Source organism: Neoarius graeffei, chromosome 5 (assembly GCF_027579695.1).
Source record: "Neoarius graeffei isolate fNeoGra1 chromosome 5, fNeoGra1.pri, whole genome shotgun sequence".
NCBI lineage: Eukaryota > Metazoa > Chordata > Actinopteri > Siluriformes > Ariidae > Neoarius > Neoarius graeffei.
Genome location: NC_083573.1, coordinates 77,255,822 through 77,280,213, shown reverse-complemented (window position 1 = coordinate 77,280,213; position 24,392 = coordinate 77,255,822). Strand labels below are relative to the sequence as shown.

The 24,392-nt window shown below is 41.8% G+C and overlaps 1 protein-coding gene across 1 annotated transcript in view; it reads left to right on the top strand.

Moving 5' to 3' along the window:
• scn5lab (sodium channel, voltage gated, type V-like, alpha b) overlaps nucleotides 1-24,392 on the top strand; it is a 242,756-nt gene that overhangs the window by 111,629 nt on the left and 106,735 nt on the right. Inside the window, exons 15-16 of the mRNA XM_060922428.1 lie at nucleotides 19,289-19,462; nucleotides 20,598-20,954. Of these exons, the coding sequence (XP_060778411.1) occupies nucleotides 19,289-19,462; nucleotides 20,598-20,954 (531 nt within the window). The remainder of the gene's footprint in view (nucleotides 1-19,288; nucleotides 19,463-20,597; nucleotides 20,955-24,392) is intronic.

The following is a 24,392-nucleotide window of genomic DNA, read 5'->3' as shown; positions in this document are numbered from 1 at the left end:
TGAGAAGATGGTCTGTATTATGTCTTGGAAAGAGTCATGTCAGGACAACAGCACTCACTCAAATCAATAGGTCTCTTTCCATTTTGTAAGCTGGTTTTTATCAAGCTGTAGATGTGATGCAGTTTCCTCAACAGTGGAGTCAAGGGAACATATTGGGTGACAGAGTTCACATGTGATAATATATGCATCCTCCCAGGGTGGTGGAAATCATTATTTCTGTATGACTTATGCTGGCATCGACTTAGTCTCACCTCTGTCTCAGCACCGGTGAACAGCCTGCACTGGCCATGACTGCTTTGTAGATATGATCATATTCAAAACACAGAAGCAGTTCTTTAGCAGAGAGTACATTATTTTGGCACTTACATCACATGATGGATCACAAAATTGTTAGTTGAAGAATATCCTCTCACAGATTTTCTGATTGAGGTATAAAAGTAGTGTTTCTCCTTTGTTTTTTGTTTTTTTTGCCTCAGTATTATAAGGTTCTGTCTGACATTTTATTTGAAAATGATTGAGCCAGGGGCGGCACGGTGGTGTAGTGGTTAGTGCTGTCGCCTCACAGCAAGAAGGTCCGGGTTCGAGCCCCGTGGCCGACAAGGGCCTTTCTGTGTGGAGTTTGCATGTTCTCCCCATGTCTGCGTGGGTTTCCTCCGGGTGCTCCGGTTTCCCCCACAGTCCAAAGACATGCAGGTTAGGTTAACTGGTGACTCTAAATTGAGTGTGAATGGTTGTCTATGTGTCAGCCCTGTGATGATCTGGCGACTTGTCCAGGGTGTACCCCGCCTTTCACCTGTAGTCAGCTGGGATAGGCTTCAGCTTGCCTGTGACCCTGTAGAACAGGATAAAGCAGCTAGAGATAATGAGATGAGATGATTGAGCCACAGGAGCTTCATTGTTTTACTCATGTTGTCACAGTCCGGTCCAGTCCATCCATGCCTTAGATTGTGGGACTTCCATGCCAGCTCCAGGCTGGATCCAGGACTGGAATTCAGTCCTGTTTTGCTGAAGGCCATTTCCTGAAGTGACACTCCCACACCTGCTACCAGTCCTCTCCCATCAGCTAGGGCTTTTTAAGAACTGTTTGGAGCTACTCCATTTGCTAGACTGTCTCTTGTAGACTTTCCTTGCCTTGTAACAGCTCATTGGTATTGTGTCTTCCTGATTCCCCCTGCCTGAATTTCTCCTTGTTTTTCTGTCCAGTTTTTTGTCCCTGTTTTTGCCTGCCTGTTCTTTTGAATTGTGTCTTTTGCTACCTCTGTCTGGATTTCCCTTGTCCCTGTGTTCATCAGTTTTTGTGAAGATTTTTCTGTCCTGTTTTTTGTGCCTGATCGTGTCTACCTGCTCCTCTGTGTTTTTGACCTCCCAGCCTGTTTTTTGACTAACGATTTTTGCCTGAGCCCTACTGTACCTTTTTGCCTTTCTGCCATCTACTTCATTAAAGAAGTTTTCTCTTTACACTGCCTGTTTTCTGAGTCTGCTCTTGGGTCCTCACTTCACCTCAGCTCGCCACTCCTGACAGCACAGCCTGGCCAACATGGACCCAGCAGATTTCGCCCAGCTAAGAGCAGTGGTGCAGAAACAGGGAGTTCTCCTTGGGACCCACAAACAGTACATCTAGCAGGTGAATCAAAACCTTGTCGCCATCTCTGACACTCTCAATCTTCTTGCCACCCAGCTACAACAGCTTCAAGTAATGTCTGCTCCTACACAATCCCCTCCACCTACCGCTCCTCCTGCTCCAGCCATCTTCAGAGAGCTGAGACTTCCTGCCCCACAGCCATATGACAGAGAACCAGGTACCTGCAGATCATTTTTTTTCAATGTTTGCTAACCCTTGAGCTTCAACTACTGGCCTTCCCTACAGAGCGTTCCTGAGTGGCCTACACCATCACTCTCCTCACTGGCACAGCTAGGGCGTGGGAAACAGCTATGTGGGATGCGAATGCACCATGCTGCGCCAGCTTCAAGGATTTCACAGAGGAGATGAGGTGAACCTTTGATCGCTCTCTGTCTGGCAGAGAGGCAGGAAGAGAAATCATGGGGCTGCGGCAGGATGCCCGGTCTGCTTTTGACTATGCGATTGAGTTTCGCACTTTGGCCGCATCTTGTGGCTGGAATGAGTGCCTTGTTTGACATTTTTGAACGGGCTGTCAGGCTCCATCAAGGATGCGCTGGTCTCACGAGAACTGCCACCTGATCTCCCCAGTCTCATGGACCTTGCCAGTTGTATTGACTCCTGGATCAGACAGTGGGTGAAAGAGAGAACTCTGACTAGTCTTGCTCCCCCTCAGCCTCCCATTCCTTCTGCTGAGCCAATGCAGGTAGACCGAGTCCACATCTCACCTGAGGAACGACAGTGCCATCGGGATATGAGGGCATGTTTTTATTGTGGACAGCTGGGGCATTTCTGCCAATCTTGCCCTTTAAAAGGAAGAGCCCACCAATGAGTTTAGGGGCCCTGGTGGGCAATGTCCAGAATCAGCCACCTACCAATCGACCGCTACTCCCAGTGGTCATTATCCATGGCAATCAGCCCCACAACCTCCAGGCACTTATTGATTCAGGGGCTGACAGAAACCTGATCTGCTCGACCACTGCCAAGCGCCTGGGTATTCCACTACTGGCTCTGAACCCATCCCTCACTGTCCTGACCCTTAATGGTACTGGTCTGACCACCATCACCCATAAAACAGCCCTGGTCACCTTAAGAATTTCTGGCAACCACTCTGAATCCATCCAGTTTTTTGTCATGAGTAATCCCCATGTGCCCATAGTTCTTGGTCTGCCCTGGCTAACTCTACATAACCCCCATGTCAACTGGACTAACAACACCATTTTAGGATGGAGTCAATTCTGTTTATCATGCCTGAGATCTACCCTCCCTCACACCGAGCTGCTCCAGCCCACCATTGGTGAATATCCTGACCTCTCTAACGTGCCTCCCGAGTATAATGACTTAAAACCTGTGTTCAAGTCTCAAGCTGTTTCCCTTCCTCCCCATAGGCCCTATGACTGTGGAATTGACCTTCTCCCTGGGACTGCACCACCTAAGGGACAGCTTTACTCTTTCCTTCTGAAAGGCAAGCCATGGATAAAAACATCACTGAGTCCTTAGTAGCTGAAATTATTTGTTCCTCCTCTTCTCCTGCAGGGGCAGGATTCTTTTTTGTGGAGGACAAATCTTTGCACCCTTGCATTGATTGCCATGGGCTAAATGACCTCACCATCAAGAACCGTTACCCCCTACCTCTCATGTCTACAACATTTGAGTTACTCCAGGGAGCCCAGATTTTCACCAAGCTAAACCTGCGTAATACTTGCCACCTTGTGAGGATCAGGGAAGGGGACGAATGGAAGATGGCGTTTAACACCCCCACGGGCCACTACAAACATCTCCTCCTCATGGTTCCGTTCGGCCTCACTAACGCTCCCACGGTTTTCCAGGCCCTCGTTAATGATGTCCTGAGGGACTACCTTAATGTTTGTTTATCTGGGTGATTTTTATTGATTTTTTTTTTTTTAAATGTTTTCCTACTCCCTTGATGAACACCGCATCCATGTCAGGCAGGTCCTTCAGCGACTCCTGGAAAATAAACTTTAAGGCTGAGAAATGTGCGTTCCATAGAAGTTCTGTCTCCTTTCTGGGTTTCATTATCTCCCCCGCACAGATTCAGATGGACCCCCTGAAACTCAAGGCAGTTGCTGACTGGCCCACCCCGTCCTCTCGGCAAGAACTCCAGCAGTTTCTTGGGTTTGTGAATTTCTACAGGTGATTCATCAGGAACTTTAGTACAGTGGCTGGGCCCCTCATGGCTCTAACTTCCACCAAGGTCCCTTTCAGCTGGGAGGAAGGGGCTGAGAAGGCGTTCGCCGAGCTATACTCCATTCCAGATCCATCCCGGCAGTTTGTGGTTGATGCTTCAGAGTCAGGGGTGGGGGCCATATTGTCCCAAAGATTGGCTAGTGGCAAGCTTCATCCTTGCTCCTTCTCTCATCTGCTTTCCCCCTCTGAGAGAAACTGAAGTTGGCAATAGGGAACTGTTGGCTGTTAAACTGGCCTTGGAAGAATGGGGACATTGGTTGGAGAGGTCAGACCTTCCCTTCATCGTATGGACAGATCACAAAAACCTTGAATACCTCAGGACTGCCAAGTGCCTCAATTCTTGTCAGGCCTGATGGTCTCTCCTTTTCTTGCTTCAAGTTCACACTTTCCTTCCACCCAGGCTCTAAGAATGGTAAGCCTGATGCCTTGTCCAGAATGTTTTCTCCCCTTCAGGAGGAATTGGCCTCCCCTGAGACCATTCTTCCTCCACAGTGCCTGGTGGGGGCTGCTCTGTTAGAGGTGAAAACCCTGGTCCAGAAGGCCCATGAGTAGGACCCAGGGCCCAGTAATGCACCTCCTAACCATATTTTTGTTTCTGTGCGGGCACAGGTGTTGCAGTGGGGTCATGGCTCCAGAATGGTGTGCCACCCAGAAGCAGCCTGGATTCTGGCACTCATCCAACAACATTTTTGGTGGTCATCCATCAAGGAGGATGTCCAGAGGTTTGTGGCAGCTTGCAACATCTGCGCCAGGAGCAAGACTGGCAACAGACCTTCTGCCGGCCTGCTGAGACCCCTTCCTGTTCCCCACCGGCTCTGGTCACACATGACCCTGAATTTCATTACAGGACTCCCCAATTCAGGTGGCAATACTTGTATCCTCACTGTTGTCAACAGTTTTTTCTAAAGCTGTTCATTTTATCCCTCTGCCCAAGCTTCCCACCACCAAGGAGACCACTGAATTGCTGATACTCCATGTCTTCCATCTACATGGACTCCCCTCAGACATCGTATCAGACCATGGACCCCAGTTCTCTGCCCAATTCTGGAAGGCTTTCTGTAAACTCATTGGTGCTTCTCACAGTCTGTCTTCAGGTTTTCATCCTCAGACCAATGGACAGACAGAACAGGCCAACCAGGAGCTGGAAGTGGCTCTCAGGTGCATGGTGTCCAAGGATGCTGCCTCCTGGAGCAAGACCCTTCCTTGGATAGAGTACGCTCACAACTCTTTACCCACCTCAGCTACAGGTCTTTCCCTCTTCCAGTGCTCTCTGGGTTACCAGCCACCACTCTTCCCCATCCAAGAAGTTGTTGCTGTGCCCTCTGCCCAGATGTTTGTGTGCCACTGCAGGAGAATGTGGGCATTGACCAGGAAAAAGCTCCTATGTTCTGTCAAGATGTTTAAAGAGCAAGCTGACAAACACTGCTCGGCAGCTCCCATCTATTGGGTGGGGCAGCTGGTAATGCTCTCCACTTGCCCCTCAAGACAGTCTCATGGAAATTGGCTCCCAGGTTCATAGGACCTTTCCCTGTCTCCAAGGTAATTAATCCCTGCTCTGTAAGACTGTCTCTGCCCGTAACCATATGCCATATTCACCCAAATTTCCATGTCTCCCAAGTCAAACCCCTTGTCTCCAATTCCCTGTCCCCACCCTCCAAACCCCTCCCAGGTTCATAGATGGTGGTGAGGTCTTCACTGTCAGGAGGTTGCTGAAGGTACGATGCTGAGGCAGAGGACTCCAGTATCTGGTTGATTGGGAGGGGTATGGGCCTGAGGAGAGGAGCTGGGTTCCTGCCAGGTTCATCATGGATCCCACCCTCATCACAGACTTCCACCAACAACACTCAAGCACTTTCTAAGGTGCCTGTTGAAGGGGGGTACTGTCACAGTCCATCCATGCCTTAGATTGTGGGACTTCCAGGCTAGATCCAGGACAGGAATTCAGTCCTGCCTTGCTGAAGGCCATTTCCTGAAGCGGCACTCCCACACCTGCTACCACTCCTCTCCCATCAGCCAGGGCTTTTTAAGAACTGTTTGGAGCTACTCCATTTGCCAGACTGTCTCTTGTAGACTTTCCTCGCCTCACTACAGCTCATTGGTATTGTGTCTTCCCCTGCCTGAATTTCTCATTAGTTTTTTGCCCCTGTTTTTGCCTGCCTGTTCTTTTGAATTGTCTTTTGCTACCTCTGCCTGGATTTCCCTTGTCCCGGTGTTCATCAGTTTTTGTGAAGATTTTTCTGTCCTGTTTTTTGTCCCTAATCGTGTCTACCTGCTCCTGTGTTTTTGACCTCCTGGCCTGTTTTTTGACTACTGATTTTTGCCTGAGCCCTATTGTACCTTTTTGCCTTTCTGCCATCTACTTCATTAAAGAAGTTTTCTCTTTACACTGCCTGTTTTCTGAGTCTGCTCTTGGGTCCTCACTTCACCTTAGCTTGCCACTCTTGGCACATGTGGTATTTGCTTTCACAGAGTTCTGAATGTAATAATGAAAACAAAGTTTTGTCTTTAAACTCTCAGACAAACTTGGTGTTATAGGGTTCTATCAGGGGAAAGAGAGGTTTTGAGAGATGTTTTAAGAAAGTCTGTACATGCTAGCTAGCAATACTCCAGTACAGCAATTCTCAAAGTGGGATTACAAAGGTCCGTGAAGCCTTGCTGGGGATGCATGATCTTTTTACAACCCCAATTCCATAAATTTGGGATACTGTGTAAAACGTAAATAAAAACAGAATGTGGTGATTTGCAAATCATGGAAGCCCAATATTTCATTGGAAAAAATACAAAGACAACATATCAAATGTTGAAACTGAGAAATCGTATTGTTTTTTTGAAAAACATATGTTTATTTTGAATTTGACACCAGCAACATGTTTCAAAAAAGTTGGGACGGACATGTTTACTACTGTGTTGCATCACCTCGACTTTTAACAACACTCTGTAAATGTTTGGGAACTGAGAACAATTGCTGTAGTTTTGAAAGGGAAATGTTGTCCCATTCTTGCCTGATTATACAGTTTCAGTTGCTCAACAGTTCAGGGTCTCCTTTGTCGTATTTTGTGCTTCATAATGCACCAGATGTGTTAAATGGGAGACAAACTGGCCTGCCTGCAGTCCACACCTAATACCTGGACTCTTTTACTATGGAGCAGTTTTAATATGTGCAGAAAGCGGTTTGGCATTGTCTTGCTGAAAGAAGGAAGGCCTTCCCTGAAAGATTTTGTCTGGATGGCAGCATATTGCTCTGAAACGTGTACATATCATTCAGCATTAATGATGCCTTCCCAGATGTACAAGCTGCCCATGTCATGTGCACTAATGCACCCTCATACCATCACAGATGGCATGAGGTACACTGATAACTGAACTGTGCACTGATAACAAGCCAGATGGTCCCTCTCCTCTTTAGCCTGGAGGACAGGGCGTCCACGATTTCTAAAATAAATTTCTACTTTTGATTCGTCAGACCTCGGGACAGTTTTTCACTTCACCTCAGTCCATGTAAAAGAGCTCGGGCCCAGAGAAGGTGGCGGTGTTTCTGGATATTGTTTGTTTATATATGGTATTAACTTGCATTTGTAGTTGCAGTAATGAACTGTTTTCACAGTTGATGGTTTTCTGAAGTGTTCCTGAGCCTATACAGTGATTTCCACTACAGACACGTGTCTGCTTTTAATGCAGTGTCGCCTGAGGGCCTGAAGATCACAGGCATCCAGTGTCAGTTTTCAGCCTTGTCTCTTGCATACAGAGATTTCCCCAGATTCTCTGAATCTTTTAATGATATGTACCATAGATGATGTGAGCCCCAAATTCTTTGCAATTTTAATTTCAGAAACATTATTCTTAAATTGTTGCACTGTTTGCCCACGTAGTTTTTCACAGAGTGGTGAACCCCTCCCCATCCTTACTTCTGAGAGACTCCGCCTCTATGGGATGCTCTTTTTATACCCAATCATGTTACTGACCTGTGGCCAATTAACCAAACTATTATTTATATATATATATATATATATATATATATATATATATATATATATATATTTTAGCATTACACAATTTTTCCAGTCTTTTGTTCAAAATGAGCATATATTTTTAAAAAATACAATTTTTCAATTTCAACATTTGATATGTTGTCTTTGTATTATTTTCAATGAAATATATATTGTTTCCAAGATTTGCAAATCGTCATATTCTGTTTTTTAATTTATGTTTTACACAGTGTCCCAAATGTATGGAATTGGGGTTGTAATTTTGTGACAGTAAATTAAATTCCATTATTATCAAGCTATTATGTTTACTACTGAGTTTTTATTAGACAATTTGCCTGGTCACTAGAAATGAATGACTTTAATCCAACAAACAGGTCTAAAGAATGTCAGTTTGAACTGAATGTCTTTTGTTGTTGGAAGGTTCAGGAAGATAAAAGTTACTGAAATCTACATGTACAGAAGGCTACTTCAAATTTGCAAAATTCTGAGACATTTAAAAAGTGGGGATTTTTGAATGCTGGTCAAAAACAGACAGAAACTTATTATTTTATAAGTTTGGATCCTGTTTGTTTTTTTATAAAGTCCTTATTACACAATCCCTCAGTCTCTTCATAAGTTTCTTTCTCATCTGGCTTGCATCATTGAAACACTGCATCTGATCTTTTCTGCCAGTGTGTAAATTGAACATGGATCTTAATTGGCCATGGTTACTGACGTGGTGTATTTATGCTGAATGATGATTGACGAGCAGATTGGACCTTATAATACTATGATACAATATAGCCATATAGCACAGAAAGAACATCACATATGATCTCTTCTCTTTCTCCATGACATTGCTTAAATACGTTCCATTTTTGATAGAATTAAAAATCCCCCAGACTTGTGTCTGTAAGATCCTGTGTGGATCTACAACCCTGATTCCAAAAAAGTTGGGACAAAGTACAAATTGTAAATAAAAATGGAATGCAATAATTTACAAATCTCAAAAACTGATATTGTATTCACAATAGAGCATACAGTAGACAACATATCAAATGTCGAAAGTGAGACATTTTGAAATTTCATGCCAAATATTGGCTCATTTGAAATTTCATGACACCAACACATCTCAAAAAAGTTGGGACAGGGGAAATAAGAGGCTGGAAAAGTTAAAGGTTCAAAAAAGGAACAGCTGGAGGACCAAATTGCAACTCATTAGGTCAATTGGCAATAGGTCATTAACATGACTGGGTATAAAAAGAGCATCTTGGAGTGGCAGCGGCTCTCAGAAGTAAAGATGGAAGAGGATCACCAATCCCCCTAATTCTGCGCCGACAAATAGTGGAGCAATATCAGAAAGGAGTTCGACAGTGTAAAATTGCAAAGAGTTTGAACATATCATCATCTACAGTGCATAATATCATCAAAAGATTCAGAGAATCTGGAAGAATCTCTGTGTGTAAGGGTCAAGGCCGGAAAACCATGCTGGGTGCCCGTGATCTTCGGGCCCTTAGACGGCACTGCATCACATACAGTACAGGCATGCTTCTGTATTGGAAATCACAAAATAGGCTCAGGAATATTTCCAGAGAACATTATCTGTGAACACAATTCACTGTGCCATCCGCCGTTGCCAGCTAAAACTCTGTAGTTCAAAGAAGAAGCCGTTCCAGATGATCCAGAAGTGAAGACGTCTTCTCTGGGCCAAGGCTCATTTAAAATGGACTGTGGCAAAGTGGAAAACTGTTCTGTGGTCAGACGAATCAAAATTTGAAGTTCTTTATGGAAATCAGGGACGCCGTGTCATTCGGACTAAAGAGGAGAAGGACGACCCAAGTTGTTATCAGCGCTCAGTTCAGAAGCCTGCATCTCTGATGGTATGGGGTTGCATTAGTGCGTGTGGCATGGGCAGCTTACACATCTGGAAAGACACCATCAATGCTGAAAGGTATATCCAGGTTCTAGAACAACATATGCTCCCATCCAGATGACGTCTCTTTCAGGGAAGACCTTGCATTTTCCAACATGACAATGCCAAACCACATACTGCATCAATTACAGCATCATGGCTGCGTAGAAGAAGGGTCCGGGTACTGAACTGGCCAGCCTGCAGTCCAGATCTTTCACCCATAGAAAACATTTGGCGCATCATAAAACGGAAGATACGACAAAAAAGACCTAAGACAGTTGAGCAACTAGAATCCTACATTAGACAAGAAAGGGTTAACATTCCTATCCCTAAACTTGAGCAACTTGTCTCCTCAGTCCCCAGACGTTTACAGACTGTTGTAAAGAGAAAAGGGGATGTCTCACAGTGGTAAACATGGCCTTGTCCCGACTTTTTTGAGATGTGTTGTTGTCATGAAATTTAAAAATCACCGAATTTTTCTCTTTAAATGATACATTTTCTCAGTTTAAACATTTGATATGTCATCTATGTTCTATTCTGAATAAAATATGGAATTTTGAAACTTCCACATCATTGCATTTCATTTTTATTTACAATTTGTACTTTGTCCCAACTTTTTTGGAATCGGGGTTGTAGTATAAACATTACGTCTCACAGAAAACACACTTGTATGTCGTCCTATGCAGTGTTTGCGCTGTTCAACATTAAAACATGAAGAATCTGTCTCCTGGATAAAGAGATGGAAAGACCGAATGGTAGGCAGCTTTGAGTCAGCCTTTCGATGAGTCATGTGTGCCATAGTCTGCAGTTGTCCAGATAGCATTTCACTAACCTCTGAGACTCGCTTTGTTTTGTCTGAGTGTCTGAGGTCAGGCATTGCTTATAAACTTTGAAAAAACAAGGTTACAAGTCTGAACCAATACTAAAGCTGTGATTTTTGGCAGTGCCAGCCCTCTAATACACAACATAACTAACCAAGGCTTACTACCGTTAAATGTTGGTCTATTTTGAAGATAAAAAAAGAAATTGTTGAAGATTACACAGTGTAGGATTAGTTTTCCTGTTAATCCAGAAGTAATCTAGCATTTTGTTACAGCATTGCCCGACGTTTATTTCCATTAATCCTACATACTGTCAGTTCTAAAAGTGAGACCAAGAGTGTTTTCACATATGCAGTGTTTAGTCCATTTGTTTTTCCTTTTTGTGCAGTTCATTTAGCGAGATAACACAACAGTCACATTTGAGTGAAAACCAAACCAAATGGTCCAAGATCAAGCATGCTTCAATTGCAATGAAAAAGCAATTCGACCCTGAATCAACCTGACTGCATAAAGTGAACCAAACGTGAAATCAGAAAAAGTTGGGACAGTACAGAAAATGCAAATAAAAAAAAGAAAGCAGTGATTTCTCAATTTACTTTGACTTGTAATTCATTGCAGACATTGTGAACCCAAGATATTTCATGCTTTGTCTGGTCAACTTCATTTCATTTGTTAATATATATCCGTTCCTGTGTTTCAATCCTGCAACACATTCCAAAAACACTAATTTAGGGTTAGTAATGAGGTAAAACAATTACATAATGATGTGATTTTAAACAAATGATATCAACAGGTGATTGTAATGATGATTTGGGACAAAATCCAGGAAAGGCCTAGTTTTTGAGGAGAAAAAATGGGCTGAGGCTCTCCAGCTTATCAATAGATGTGTGAGAAAATTATTGAAATGCTTAAAAACAATGTTCCTCAAAGAAAGATACAAAGGTATTTGGATCTTCCACCATCTATGGTGCATAATGTCATTAAATTATTCAAGGAACCTGGAGGAATTTTGGTCTGTAAAGGGCGCAAGCCTAAGCTGAACACCTGTGATCTCTGATCCCTCAGACGGCACTGCATCAAGAATTGTCACTCATCTATCACTGATATAACCACATGGGCTCTGGATTACTTTGGCAAATGTTTGTCAAGCACTACAATACAGAGATATATCCACAAATGTCAGTTAAAACTTTACTGTGCAAAAAGGAAGCCTTATGTTAATAGTGTCCAGAAGCGCCATTAACTTCTCTGGGCTCAGAGGCATCTGGGATGGACCATCACACAGTGGAAATGTGTATTGTGGTCAGATGAGTCACTATTTCAGGGTTGTTGTTTTTTTGTTGTTGTTTTTTTTTTTGAAGAAATGGACACCATGGGCTCTGGACTAAAGACGAATAAACCATCCAGACTGTTACCAGCAACAAGTCCAAAAGCCAGGGTGTGTCATGGTATGGGTTTATGTCAGTGCCCTTGGCAAAGGTAACTTACACTTCTGAGATGGCAGCATTAATGCAGAAAAGTACACTGAGATTTTGGAGCAACATATCCTACCTTCAAGACAACATCTTTTCCAGGGATATTTCAACAAGACACAATGCAGAACCACATTCTGCACACGTTACAAAGGCATGGCTGGGGAAGAAGAGGGTGCCTGTGCTCTCTGTCCGTAACAGAGAATGTGTGGAGAATTTTGAAACGAAAAATATGACAATGACGACCCTGTACTGTTTCACACCTTACGACCTGTTTGCAGGAAGAATGGGACAAAATAACACCAGAAATGCTTCATCACATAGTGGCTTCAGTCCCTAAAGTATGTGTTGTGAGAAAGAATGGCAACATTATAATGTAGTAAATGCTTTACCATCCCAACTTTTTTTGAAATGTGTTGTAAGAATCAAAATTGAAATGTGTTTATTATGAAAAGAAAACCCCAGTAAAATTAATGAGCTAAAATATCACATAATATTCTGCTGTGTTGTTTTGAGTGCAATACAGATCGAAGATTATTTACAAGTCATTGTTTTCAGTTTTAATTTCAATTTCAACATACCATCCCAACTTTATCTGATTTTGGGTTGTAGATACAAGCTGCTAAGCTGAGTACAAAAGGACAGAACTGTAGATCTACAGAAATGCCATACGTGTTCAGAATATTTGGACTGACAACCAAAAAAAATAAATAAACAAAAAATAAAAATTAAAGCAGGAATCCACACAAAATGGCTAAAGCTAGTTTTTTTGTATATTATTAGCTTGTAATTCATTACATGCACTTGGTATATGATTGTCAGCTTTTTCCCCCATCGCCATATTTCTGACCAGTGAACAAAAGCATTTTATAAGGATGTTTTTTAACCCAGCATGCTCCTTGTTTTGATTTATTTTGGGGGCTTTTTTCTTTTACTTTTTTGTTCATTTTATTATGTGCAGTGTGAAACCAACCCAAACCCAAACAGCAAACAAACCAAAAGTTTCACTTCCACTCTGATCTGAACTTGGTAAACTGGCTCACAGGTGTGAAATCTCTCTCCAACGAAAGGTGTAAAGCAATGATAGTATGACAGCTCCACTTATCCCATCTTTACTCCTAAAAATTCTCAAAGAAAGCACTTACTGGAAATGTAGAACAGCCGTGTTCACAGCTGCCAAATCACTCATAAAGACCTCATTTTTACTGAACTCATTTTAAATGTATTCTACACAACGATCTGATAGAGTAGAATATCAGAATAAGTGCAAGGATACAAGTAAACCATGACAAAATACAAAATCTTTTGTGAGCAATATGTAGAATTTTACGATTTGTGACTTTTCATTATAGTTCTTGAGCTCTTTGTACACTCTGGGTTTGGTTTCTGCCTTTTCATTTCTTTTCAGATGAAAGCTGGTAACATTAGAGCTTTTTGGCTGAGCTGTTGTCTTTTGGAATGCCCCGTGGTGATACAAAATTTATATTAGAAACCCCCGAATAATCAAGATGCCCCCTTCTGTAGGAGCATTTTTTTTTCTGTGTAGTATGATAATCGCATTTGGCAGCAGCTCATCAGTGCTAATGAGGAGTATGCTGAGCTAATTACTCTGTGGAGATGGAAATGAGAATGCAGCTCCTTTTTGTTGAAAGGTGAGTGTTGACAGTGGCCCACTTGAGGCAATGGAGAATGAGGCTCTAATCTCAGTCACAATGAATCTGTTCGATCATACATCTTTCTTACCTAAGCATTATGCACAGCCGCTCTAGGTCTCAAGTGTAGTAAGCATCAATGCTGTTTACATCCTTCAGAATAAGATGACCGTCACAGGGTCATGAGAGGTGAGAACACAGCAGATATGCTTTAATGCTTTAACATCTTGAGTCATTATATAGCGTACAGGATGATCATTTTGTGGGGTGAAAAAGAGTTCAAAGAAATTAGGAGAGATCCCTTTTGGCCAGGTCTTCAGATTAAAGAAGTGAGACACACACAGATGACAGACAGAACACACTCAGATGATGTAATACTGAATCCTGCAAAGCTTCACAAAGGTGAGACTGGTGACAGGGCAAGCCAGCTTTAAAAGGCCCAGCTCTGGCTGTGATGTACAGCCTCCCCCAGTGCTTGGGTCACGTATCCTGTGTCACATTCATGAGCCTTTCTCTGGACAACAACAACCAGAACGACATGATCTTCAGGGGAAAATAGACTCCAAAAAGCAGACCTGTCAGCGTAGCTACAGGCTCTGCTAACGCACAAGCCCTTCTTGTCCAAAGTTCCAATTATTCATGTCTACAAAAGGTTATTTTAAGAAGGTAAATATTTCTATGATCGTACAATAATCAAATGATTACTTAGGAGATAATGTTACATCTTGTTTATTTATAATGTAATAAATGAATACTTCAGCATTTTAATGCATCTGGAAAGTATGCATAATTACCAAGAACAAGAATTTTAAAAAGTTTCCCTTGACACCTTGGCATGTTTGTTGAAATCCATTGATAAACCTTAAAATATGTGATGTTAAGCTTCCCAAACCAAAAGATTAGTCTCATCCACCAAAAGCAACACCTTATTATACAACCCCGATTCCAAAAAAGTTGGGACAAAGTACAAATTGTAAATAAAAACGGAAAGCAATGATGTGGAAGTTTCAAAATTCCATATTTTATTCAGAATAGAACATAGATGACATATCAAATGTTTAAACTGAGAAAATATATCATTTAAAGAGAAAAATTAGGTGATTTTAAATTTCATGACAACAACACATCTCAAAAAAGTTGGGACAAGGCCATGTTTACCACTGTGAGACATCCCCTTTTCTCTTTACAACAGTCTGTAAACGTCTGGGGACTGAGGAGACAAGTTGCTCAAGTTTAGGGATAGGAATGTTAACCCTTTCTTGTCTAATGTAGGATTCTAGTTGCTCAACTGTCTTAGGTCTTTTTTGTCGTATCTTCCGTTTTATGATGCGCCAAATGTTTTCTATGGGTGAAAGATCTGGACTGCAGGCTGGCCAGTTCAGTACCCGGACCCTTCATCTACGCAGCCATGATGCTGTAATTGATGCAGTATGTGGTTTGGCATTGACATGTTGGAAAATGCAAGGACTTCCCTGAAAGAGACGTCATCTGGATGAGAGCATATGTTGCTCTAGAACCTGAATATACCTTTCAGCATTGATGGTGTCTTTCCAGATGTGTAAGCTGCCCATGCCACGCGCACTAATGCAACCCCATCCCATCAGAGATGCAGGCTTCTGAACTGAGCGCTGATAACAACTTGGGTCGTCCTTCTCCTCTTTAGTCCGAATGACACGGCGTCCCTGATTTCCATAAAGAACTTCAAATTTTGATTCGTCTGACCACAGAACAGTTTTCCACTTTGCCACAGTCCATTTTAAATGAGCCTTGGCCCAGAGAAGACGTCTGTGCTTCTGGATCACGTTTAGATACGGCTTCTTCTTTGAACTATAGAGTTTTAGCTGGCAACGGCGGATGGCACGGTGAATTGTGTTCACAGATAATGCTCTCTGGAAATATTCTTGAGCCCATTTTGTGATTTCCAATACAGAAGCGTGCCTGTATGTGATGCAGTGCCGTCTAAGGGCCCGAAGATCACGGGCACCCAGTATGGTTTTCCAGCCTTGACCCTTATGCACAGAGATTCTTCCAGATTCTCTGAATCTTTTGATGATATTATGCACTGTAGATGATGATATGTTCAAACTCTTTGCAATTTTACACTGTCGAACTCCTTTCTGATATTGCTCCACTATTTGTCGGCACAGAATTAGGGGCATTGGTGATCCTCTTCCCATCTTTACTTCTGAGAGCCGCTGTCACTCCAAGATGCTCTTTTTATACCCAGTCACATTAATGACCTATTGCCAATTGACCTAATGAGTTGCAATTTGGTCCTCCAGCTGTTCCTTTTTTTGTACCTTTAACTTTTCCAGCCTCTTATTGCCCCTGTCCCAACTTTTTTGAGATGTGTTGCTGTCATGAAATTTCAAATGAGCCAATATTTGGCATGAAATTTCAAAATGTCTCATTTTCAACATTTGATATGTTGTCTATGTTCTATTGTGAATACAATATCAGTTTTTGAGTTTTGTAAATTATTGCATTCCGTTTTTATTTACAATTTGTACTTTGTCCCAACTTTTTTGGAATCGGGGTTGTACAATTGCAATGGTTTGTACACACGGACAAAACACTACTCATCAAAAGAAGTCACTGAATTTACTGGTACTAGCACTGAGTTCACAATGGACAGTTCAGTGTGTCAACAGCAAAATCCACCAAAATGAGCACCAACAAACTCCAACAGTAAAACTCTAGTGGAAAAGTAAGAGGCAGGAACTGTCTCAGGGCACTGGTGGCATTCATACCTGACAGAATTGCCATTCTTATGAAGGTGAAGGGAGACGTAGCTAGGTATTGGAAAAGAAATGACATGGCATTTATTGCCCAGGAAACTTATAATGGCTTTATTCAATAAATTCCATTAAGTGGCTCTTCTGATATTGAATATTCTGTCTAAACTATCCATCCATTATCCATAGCCACTTATCCTGCGCAGGGTCACAGGAGCCTATCCCAGCTGACTATGGGCAAGAGGCGGGGTACACCCTGGACAAGTCACCAGGTCATTGCAGGGCTGACACACAGAGACACACAACCATTCATATTCACACCTATGGTCAATTTAGAGTCACCAGTTAACCTAACCTGCATGTCTTTGGACTGTGGGGGAAACCGGAGCACCCAGAGGAAACCCACACAGACACAGGGAGAACATGCAAACTCCACACAGAAATGCCCTCACCGGCCACGGGGCTTGAACCCAGGACCTTCTTGCTGTGAGGCAACAGTGCTAACCACTACACCACCATGCTGCCTGTCTAAACTAGCTACAATGAAATAGACTAGAAAAACTTTTAAATTAAATGATGCATATATAAAAATAATAATATTAATAATAGAGAAGAAAATATAATAGTTGCAAACTTAGGGAATCATCAACTTGCAAAACTTAGGAAACCATGAAAAAACAAATACTTCTGAAATTGTAATGTGGTGATTGTATGACACTGCTACTTTGAAAAACTTAAGAAATAATAAAGCTTAGGAAATAATACTTTATATTTAATTCTAACGCTAGATATGTAGCTTAAGATATTATAAAACTTCAAAATTAACTTAGGAAATCATAATGTAGTAATTATGCAATGTATCTTTAGAAAGAAGCGGCACGGTGGTGTAGTGGTTAGCGCTGTTGCCTCACAGCAAGAAGGTCCGGGTTCAAGCCCCATGGCCAGCGAGGGCCTTTCTGTGTGGAGTTTGCATGTTGTCTGCGTGGGTTTCCTCTGGGTGCTCCGGTTTCCCCCACAGTCCAAAGGCATGCAGGTTAGGTTAACTGGTGACTCTAAATTGACCGTAGGTGTGAATGGTTGTCTGTGTCTATGTGTCAGCCCTGTGATGACCTGGCGACTTGTCCAGGGTGTACCCTGCCTTTCGCCCGTAGTCAGCTGGGATAGGCTCCAGCTTGCCTGTGACCCTGTAGAACAGGATAAAGCGGCTACAGATAATGAGATGAGATCTTTAGACAGAAAAATCACGAAACTGCAAGCTAAGAAAATCATGGCATGATAATTGTGTCACATTTCTTTAGAAAAGCTTTCACTTCAGAGCAAAATTGATTAAAATTTGATATTTCTTTAATATTATTAGGTAAAGTATTGAAAAGTTCTGACAAAATATTTTGGAAAGTTCTCTTTTCTCCAGGTCTGACCAAAATTTAAAGTGGTATTCGAACACAAATTTTGAGATGGTTTGTATACTTTGACTGCAATGTGGAAAACTTATCATGCAAATTCAAACTGCAACCATTTCACTCAAACAATAAAGGTATTGTGATGATAGAAAGCCTTCCCTTAGCAGTTCTTATGTCAAGTCAAGTCAAGTTTATTTGTATATCGCTTTTAACAATAAACATTGTCACAAAGCAGCTTTACAGAATTTGAGCGACTTAAAACATGAGCTAATTTTATCCCTAATCTATCCCCAATGAGCGAGCCTGTGGTGACGGTGGCAAGGAAAAACTCCCTCAGACGACATGAGGAAGAAACCTCGAGAGGAACCAGACTCAAAAGGGAACCCATCCTCATTTGGGCAACAACAGACAACATGACTATAACATTAACAGTTTTAACATGAAGTCAGTTTTGTTGATGTTATAACTCTTCATTGATGGAAACTTGAGTGCAAAACTGTTCATGACAACTGCAGTCCTAAAGTTAGCAAATCAACTGTAGTCCTCAGCCATAAAAGCATTGCTGTAAGTGTCCAGAGCGTCTTCCAGGTGTGACTTTCAACTGTCCACATGGGGCTGTCCTCCACATGGGGCCATCCTCCACAAATTATGTAGTTTAATGCAACTTTTGAACCTTGGAGGATTACAGTAAAAATAAGTTCTAGTTACTTGTGGTCACGTTCTCTCAGGTCTTATTGTATCCATGTTATTTGTTGGTAACAAATAAGCACAAATTGCTCTCCATGAGTAAGAAATCCCATTGCTGAAAGGACAAATTGTACAAATTTCGAGCTTAATTCACAAATATGCTTTATATAATTCATGAAAGCATTCCACAAAAATATGAGTTTCACATAAATGCTAAATGAATGCCCTAACAGTTGTTCTTTCCATGGAGACTAAAAGTGAGTTTTTAAACATACTTTCAGTTCTTTTCTTATTATGGGAAAACATGAACAATCTTGTGGGCTATGATGGGCTCCTGAGTGGTGCAACAGAAAAGCATTCATCCTATAGTGACCAGGAGCCCAAGAGAGCAAAATTGGCCATGCTCTCAGAGAGGGAGGGGTGGCATTCTTTCTCTCCCCTATCAATCACAGTAACACTAACCAATGAGCACATATGTATGGCGGTTGGCACATAATGCTTTATTCTGAGTGTGTCGTTGCCTAAGCAGCAGTTTGAAAAGATGCTTTCGGCTGGGGTTATGTGCCCCAGAGGAAGCACATATAGCTCTCACCCTCCCTGATAGCTGTCTTGTGACAGCTGGTGGGTGGGAATTGGCCATGACTACATTTGATTGAAAATCAGAGGAACACCCTGTCCCCAATTAGACTTAGAATTTGGTTGAAAATTATTTCTTTAAGTTAAAATTTGCACACATGCTAATATCTTTAACAACTGTAACAAGTGCTAGTTGTTTTTAAATAAAATTATACTACATGAATTCTTGTTTCTACACTCAGGTCTTCACAGGAATCTTCACAGCTGAGATGGTCCTGAAGATCATTGCACAGGACCCATACTACTACTTCCAACAGGGCTGGAACATCTTTGACAGCTTCATCGTTTGTCTCAGCTTGATGGAGCTCGGGCTTTCTAATGTAGAAGGCCTGTCTGTCCTGCGCTCCTTCAGACTGGTAATGTCTTATTTAATAGCCATGTTAAATACTTTAATCATACACCAAACAGCAGGATAAAATAAGCCCAGATGAATATTACAAGACTCAATCAAGTGATGGAATTTAAATAGACAAGGCCATTTTTCAAATCGAACTATTACTAACACAATTTTAGTTAGTATCTGAGTGTCTCATCTCATCTCATTATCTCTAGCCGCTTTATCCTGTCCTACAGGGTTGCAGGCAAGCTGGAGCCTATCCCAGCTGACTACAGGCGAAAGGTGGGGTACACCCTGGACAAGTCGCCAGGTCATCACAGGGCTGACACATAGACACAGACAACCATTCACACTCACATTCACACCTACGGTCAATTTAGAGTCACCAGTTAACCTAACCTGCATGTCTTTGGACTGTGGGGGAAACCGGAGCACCCGGAGGAAACCCACGCGGACAACATGCAAACTCCGCACAGAAAGGCCCTCGCTGGCCACGGGGCTCAAACCTGGACCTTCTTGCTGTGAGGCAACAGCGCTAACCACTACACCACCGTGCCGCCCGTATCTGAGTGTATAAGCTTTAAAAAAAAAACAAATTGTCCATGACAAAAGTTGCATTTAATCATAAAGTTTATATGCCAACTTTAACAAAAAAAAAGGTCTTTACACTTACTGCTTGTGCAAATGAAGCAACTTGAATGCACAAAATAGTTCAAATGATCTAGTAATAATCAAATAGTTGCTTGCTAAAACAGAAATGCAAAATACTAGCTCTTGTTTTTTATTGGGTCATAAGACCTAGGTTTGTGAATCTGCCCGTCATTTAGATAAAGTTGTCTTTCCCATCCTGAGTGCTTTCCCCTTCAGTGACTTGCCTTTTCCATCGGCTAAATTTTATTCACATACAGTATGTTCTGACCTCTGATTCAGCTGAAGAAAGCAGGACAGTTGTGTTTACGGGTGTCTAATATATCACCGCAGCAAGAGGTCAAAAATCATATATACTACATCTACACTGTATAAGTTGGCACGTCTTTATAAGAAAAAAAAATACTAGATATCGCAGAAAGAAGACCGCTTTAATGCTGGCTTCTTTTAGTAGATTAATTCCCACAACATTATAATATAATGAAAGTCATTGTTTCCTCTCACAGCTGCGAGTCTTCAAGCTGGCTAAGTCGTGGCCCACCCTGAACACCCTGATAAAGATCATCGGCAACTCTGTGGGCGCCTTAGGAAACCTCACTCTGGTTTTGGCCATCATCGTCTTCATCTTCGCCGTGGTGGGCATGCAGCTGTTTGGGAAGAACTACGAGCTGTGTGTCTGCAAGCTGTCCAAGGATTGTAAATTGCCACGATGGCACATGAAAGACTTCTTCCACTCCTTCTTAATCGTGTTCCGGGTCCTGTGTGGTGAATGGATCGAGACCATGTGGGATTGTATGGAGGTTGCTGGACAGCCTCTCTGCATCTTGGTCTTTATGCTGGTCATGGTGATTGGGAATCTGGTGGTAAGTCTTCCAGCTGATTTTTTTAAAATTATTATTTATTTATTGCATCCCACATTGCTGTTGTCTATGCAATGAGTTCGGTGTCCAGCATAGAGAAGTTTGAATCAGGGTTTGGAAGTGCAATAGAAGAAAACTTTGGGTCTTTTTAGATGTTCCATGTTGGCTTGTCGATAGGTTGTTTCCCGTAGGTCAGTTTGGCTCTGTTTGGTCTGTGCAAACAAAGTCAACCCATGCTCCCGACTGTCAACAAGCAGAGCTAAGAGCTAAGGGCGAGAACCCTGCAGCATCCCTCGAGCGTCTGACTCTTTCTACACAGCGTTCATTTTCTCGCCTCATCTTGCTATGTTCCTTTTTGTTTCTCTGCCTTTCTCTCAGTCTCTCTGGGCTTCTTCGTGGCTTTCTGTCAGTCTTACTTGTTGTCACTCTCTTTGCTTCTCCCTGATGTGCCTTTACTCCTGCTCTCGTCAGACATTGCTTCAGTACCTTTCCTGTCTAAAGACAGTGGTAGGTCCACACAGACTGTTTTCTGTAATGGAACAAGTGGAGACATCCCTCTAACTGAAGGGCCTTCTGACAATTCTGTGTGTGTGTGTGTGTGTGTGTGCGCGCACGCGCGGGCGCATGCTTCTCGATCTTGATTTCAGCATCTCTCAAAATGAACATACTGAGTATGACATTTAAATATCATTGTTAGAGAGTCAGAGTTTAATTTTATTGTGGTTTTCTGTTCTTTTATCTATTTGATGACAGATCATTATTTTAAACAGATAATGTGTTCTAAACAGATACAAATATGAATAATAGGTGCACTGTTATCATTATATTATTGCCTGGTCTTCAAATTAGACTGTGTCCACTGTAGCCTCAGAGTCCTGTTCTTGTCTGACAGGAGTGTAACCCAGTGTGGTCTTCTGCTGTTGAAGCTCATCTGCCTCTGGTTTCTGTGTTGTGTCTTTTGAGATGCTTTTCTGCTCACCACGGTTGTAGAGAGTGATTATTTGAGTGACTGTAGCCGAGAGATAAGGACTTGAGTTTGCAACTTGGACCACACTTTGACTTTCTGTATTGTATTTTCTGTGTCGTTCACACACAGTAAATTAAGACTTAACTTGAGACTCATCCGTTAAACACTTGAGATTTGACTCAGACTCGTGAACTATCTTTTGTTTGCGCATTACACTGCAAAAAATAGCCTTTCAAAAATAAGAAATAAAAGATTAAAACAAAGCATATTTGCTTGAATCAGGTGAAAAAAATCTGCCAGTGGAACTAGTCAAATTTGACTTGGTAAGATTTCTTAAAGTAAGATGAAAAATCTAACCTGTTTTTAGATGAAATAATTCCAAAATAAGATTGGGGAACTTATTATGCGAGATCTGATTAACTCAAAATAATTCTTATAACAAGATTGTACTTCTTACATTTAGCCATTCAAGTTAATTTTTTGGGGGCCTTTTCCACCTTTATTGGATAAGACAGTGTAGAGATTGGGAAATGACCTCAGGTCAGAATCAAACCCAGGTCCCCGGATTTATGGTATGGCGCCTTATCCACCTGAGCCACGACAATGCATTTTGGGGGCACTAGATTCAAAGATTTCAGTAAAGTTCATTTATTCCCAAAACAAGCATACGGTACTTTGTTTTTTTTTCTTGAAACAAGATGAACCGCATTTGACAAATGTCCAAAATGTACTTACTTGTTTTAAAAAAAAACTTGTTTTATTTTCAAAGGTGCTCCAAATAAGACTTTTTCAAGACATTTTGTCTATACAAGATTTTCAAGATGGACTGTCTAAAAACTAGCCTTTCTAGCTAAATGAGGTTCTGCTTGTTGGGCAATTATGTCTTATAATAAGGGTGGCTAGATGTTTTGACTTGAAAAAAGACAAATAAACTTCCTAAGATTTTTATTTTTTGCAGTGTAAGATTAAGAAAATATCTCATAAACTGAATGTTATTCTTTCCCTTAATATCATGCATAACTTTACATGTATGCACGGCCACAGACTACCATAAGCTGCAGCCTGCCAGAAACAACACCGTGACAATGTAGATAAAGCTCATCTTCAACTAATGGGCCACTGGTCATAACTTTTAGCTATAATGCTTTCACGCAAGGCCCAAACAAATGAATGGCTAAATACAAGGTGTGCAATATCAAACTAAAGACTGCTGGAAGCCATAGTCTAATGGTTAGAGAAGCAGCTTTAGGACCTAAAGCTTGCTGGTTTGATTCCCTGGACCAGCAGGAATGGCTGAAGTGCCCTTGAGCAAAGCATCTAACCCCTGGCTGCTCTGGAGAAGAGCATCTACTAAATGTAATGGATTGATCCCATGAAATTTTATCAGGCACCTTAAAACACCTGGAAAGGTCAGTTAGTTGGTCATATGAAAGAAAAATTAACGTCAGCACTGGCTAACAAAAATATTAGCTCAGCATCAAGTAAATAATGTTAGCTTGTTTGTAGCTTTGTAGCTAAAGGAGGTAAACCTGATTTGAAGAAGAAGCTTTATTTATTTATTTTTTTGTTACATGTAGACTCAAGCACAGTGAAATTCCTCTTCTGCATTTAACCCATCTGAAACAGTGAACACAAGTGAGCAATGAGCACAAACACATACCCAGAGCAGTGGGCAGCTATGCTACAGCATCCGGGGAGCAGTTGGGGATTAAGTGCCTTGCTCAAGGGCATTTCAGCCATGATGCAGAGGCAGGGGAAAGTGCTGTTCATTCACTCAACTTCCCTCACATTTTTCCTGCTGGTCTCAGGAATCGAACTGGTGACCCTTTGGGCCATGGCTGCCTACATTCCAGATTGGTGTACACTGAATATTTTGAAAAGATGAACGCATGAGTGTTTGTTTGCTTGCCACACTTGTTCACATAAAGTGCTGACTTTGCTATGACTATAAAAAATGGTTGGGTAACTCAGTCATCAACGTTCCACTCCCACCATCTGCTAACATTAAGCCGAGAGAAAGACCACGTTAATGATTAACGTCAGCTATATATACCAAATAACTATCAATGATGATACCGTATGCTAATAGATAAAGGAGTGATAATATCACAGTGCATGCTTTGAATTATTTAGAATTTGCAATGCAGTTTTCTAAGCAGACCAGTAGGAAGGCAGCAGATGATAGAATGCTCATTACAACCAGAAGACACTTGAGACTTGGCTTGGACTTGTGACCAAAGACTTGAGACTTGACTTGGACATGCAAAAAATGACTTGTGAGCATTTCTGCCATAGCCTTCTTGTCAACTGGAATTAGTCTGACCATTTGTCTCTGGAATGATCTAAACTCTAGAGACTGCTGTGCATGAAAATCCCAGGAGATCATCAGGTTCTGAAATAATCAGACCAGCCCATCTGGCACCAATAACCATGGTGCATGTGCAATAATAAACACTGTGTGTGTGTGTGCACGC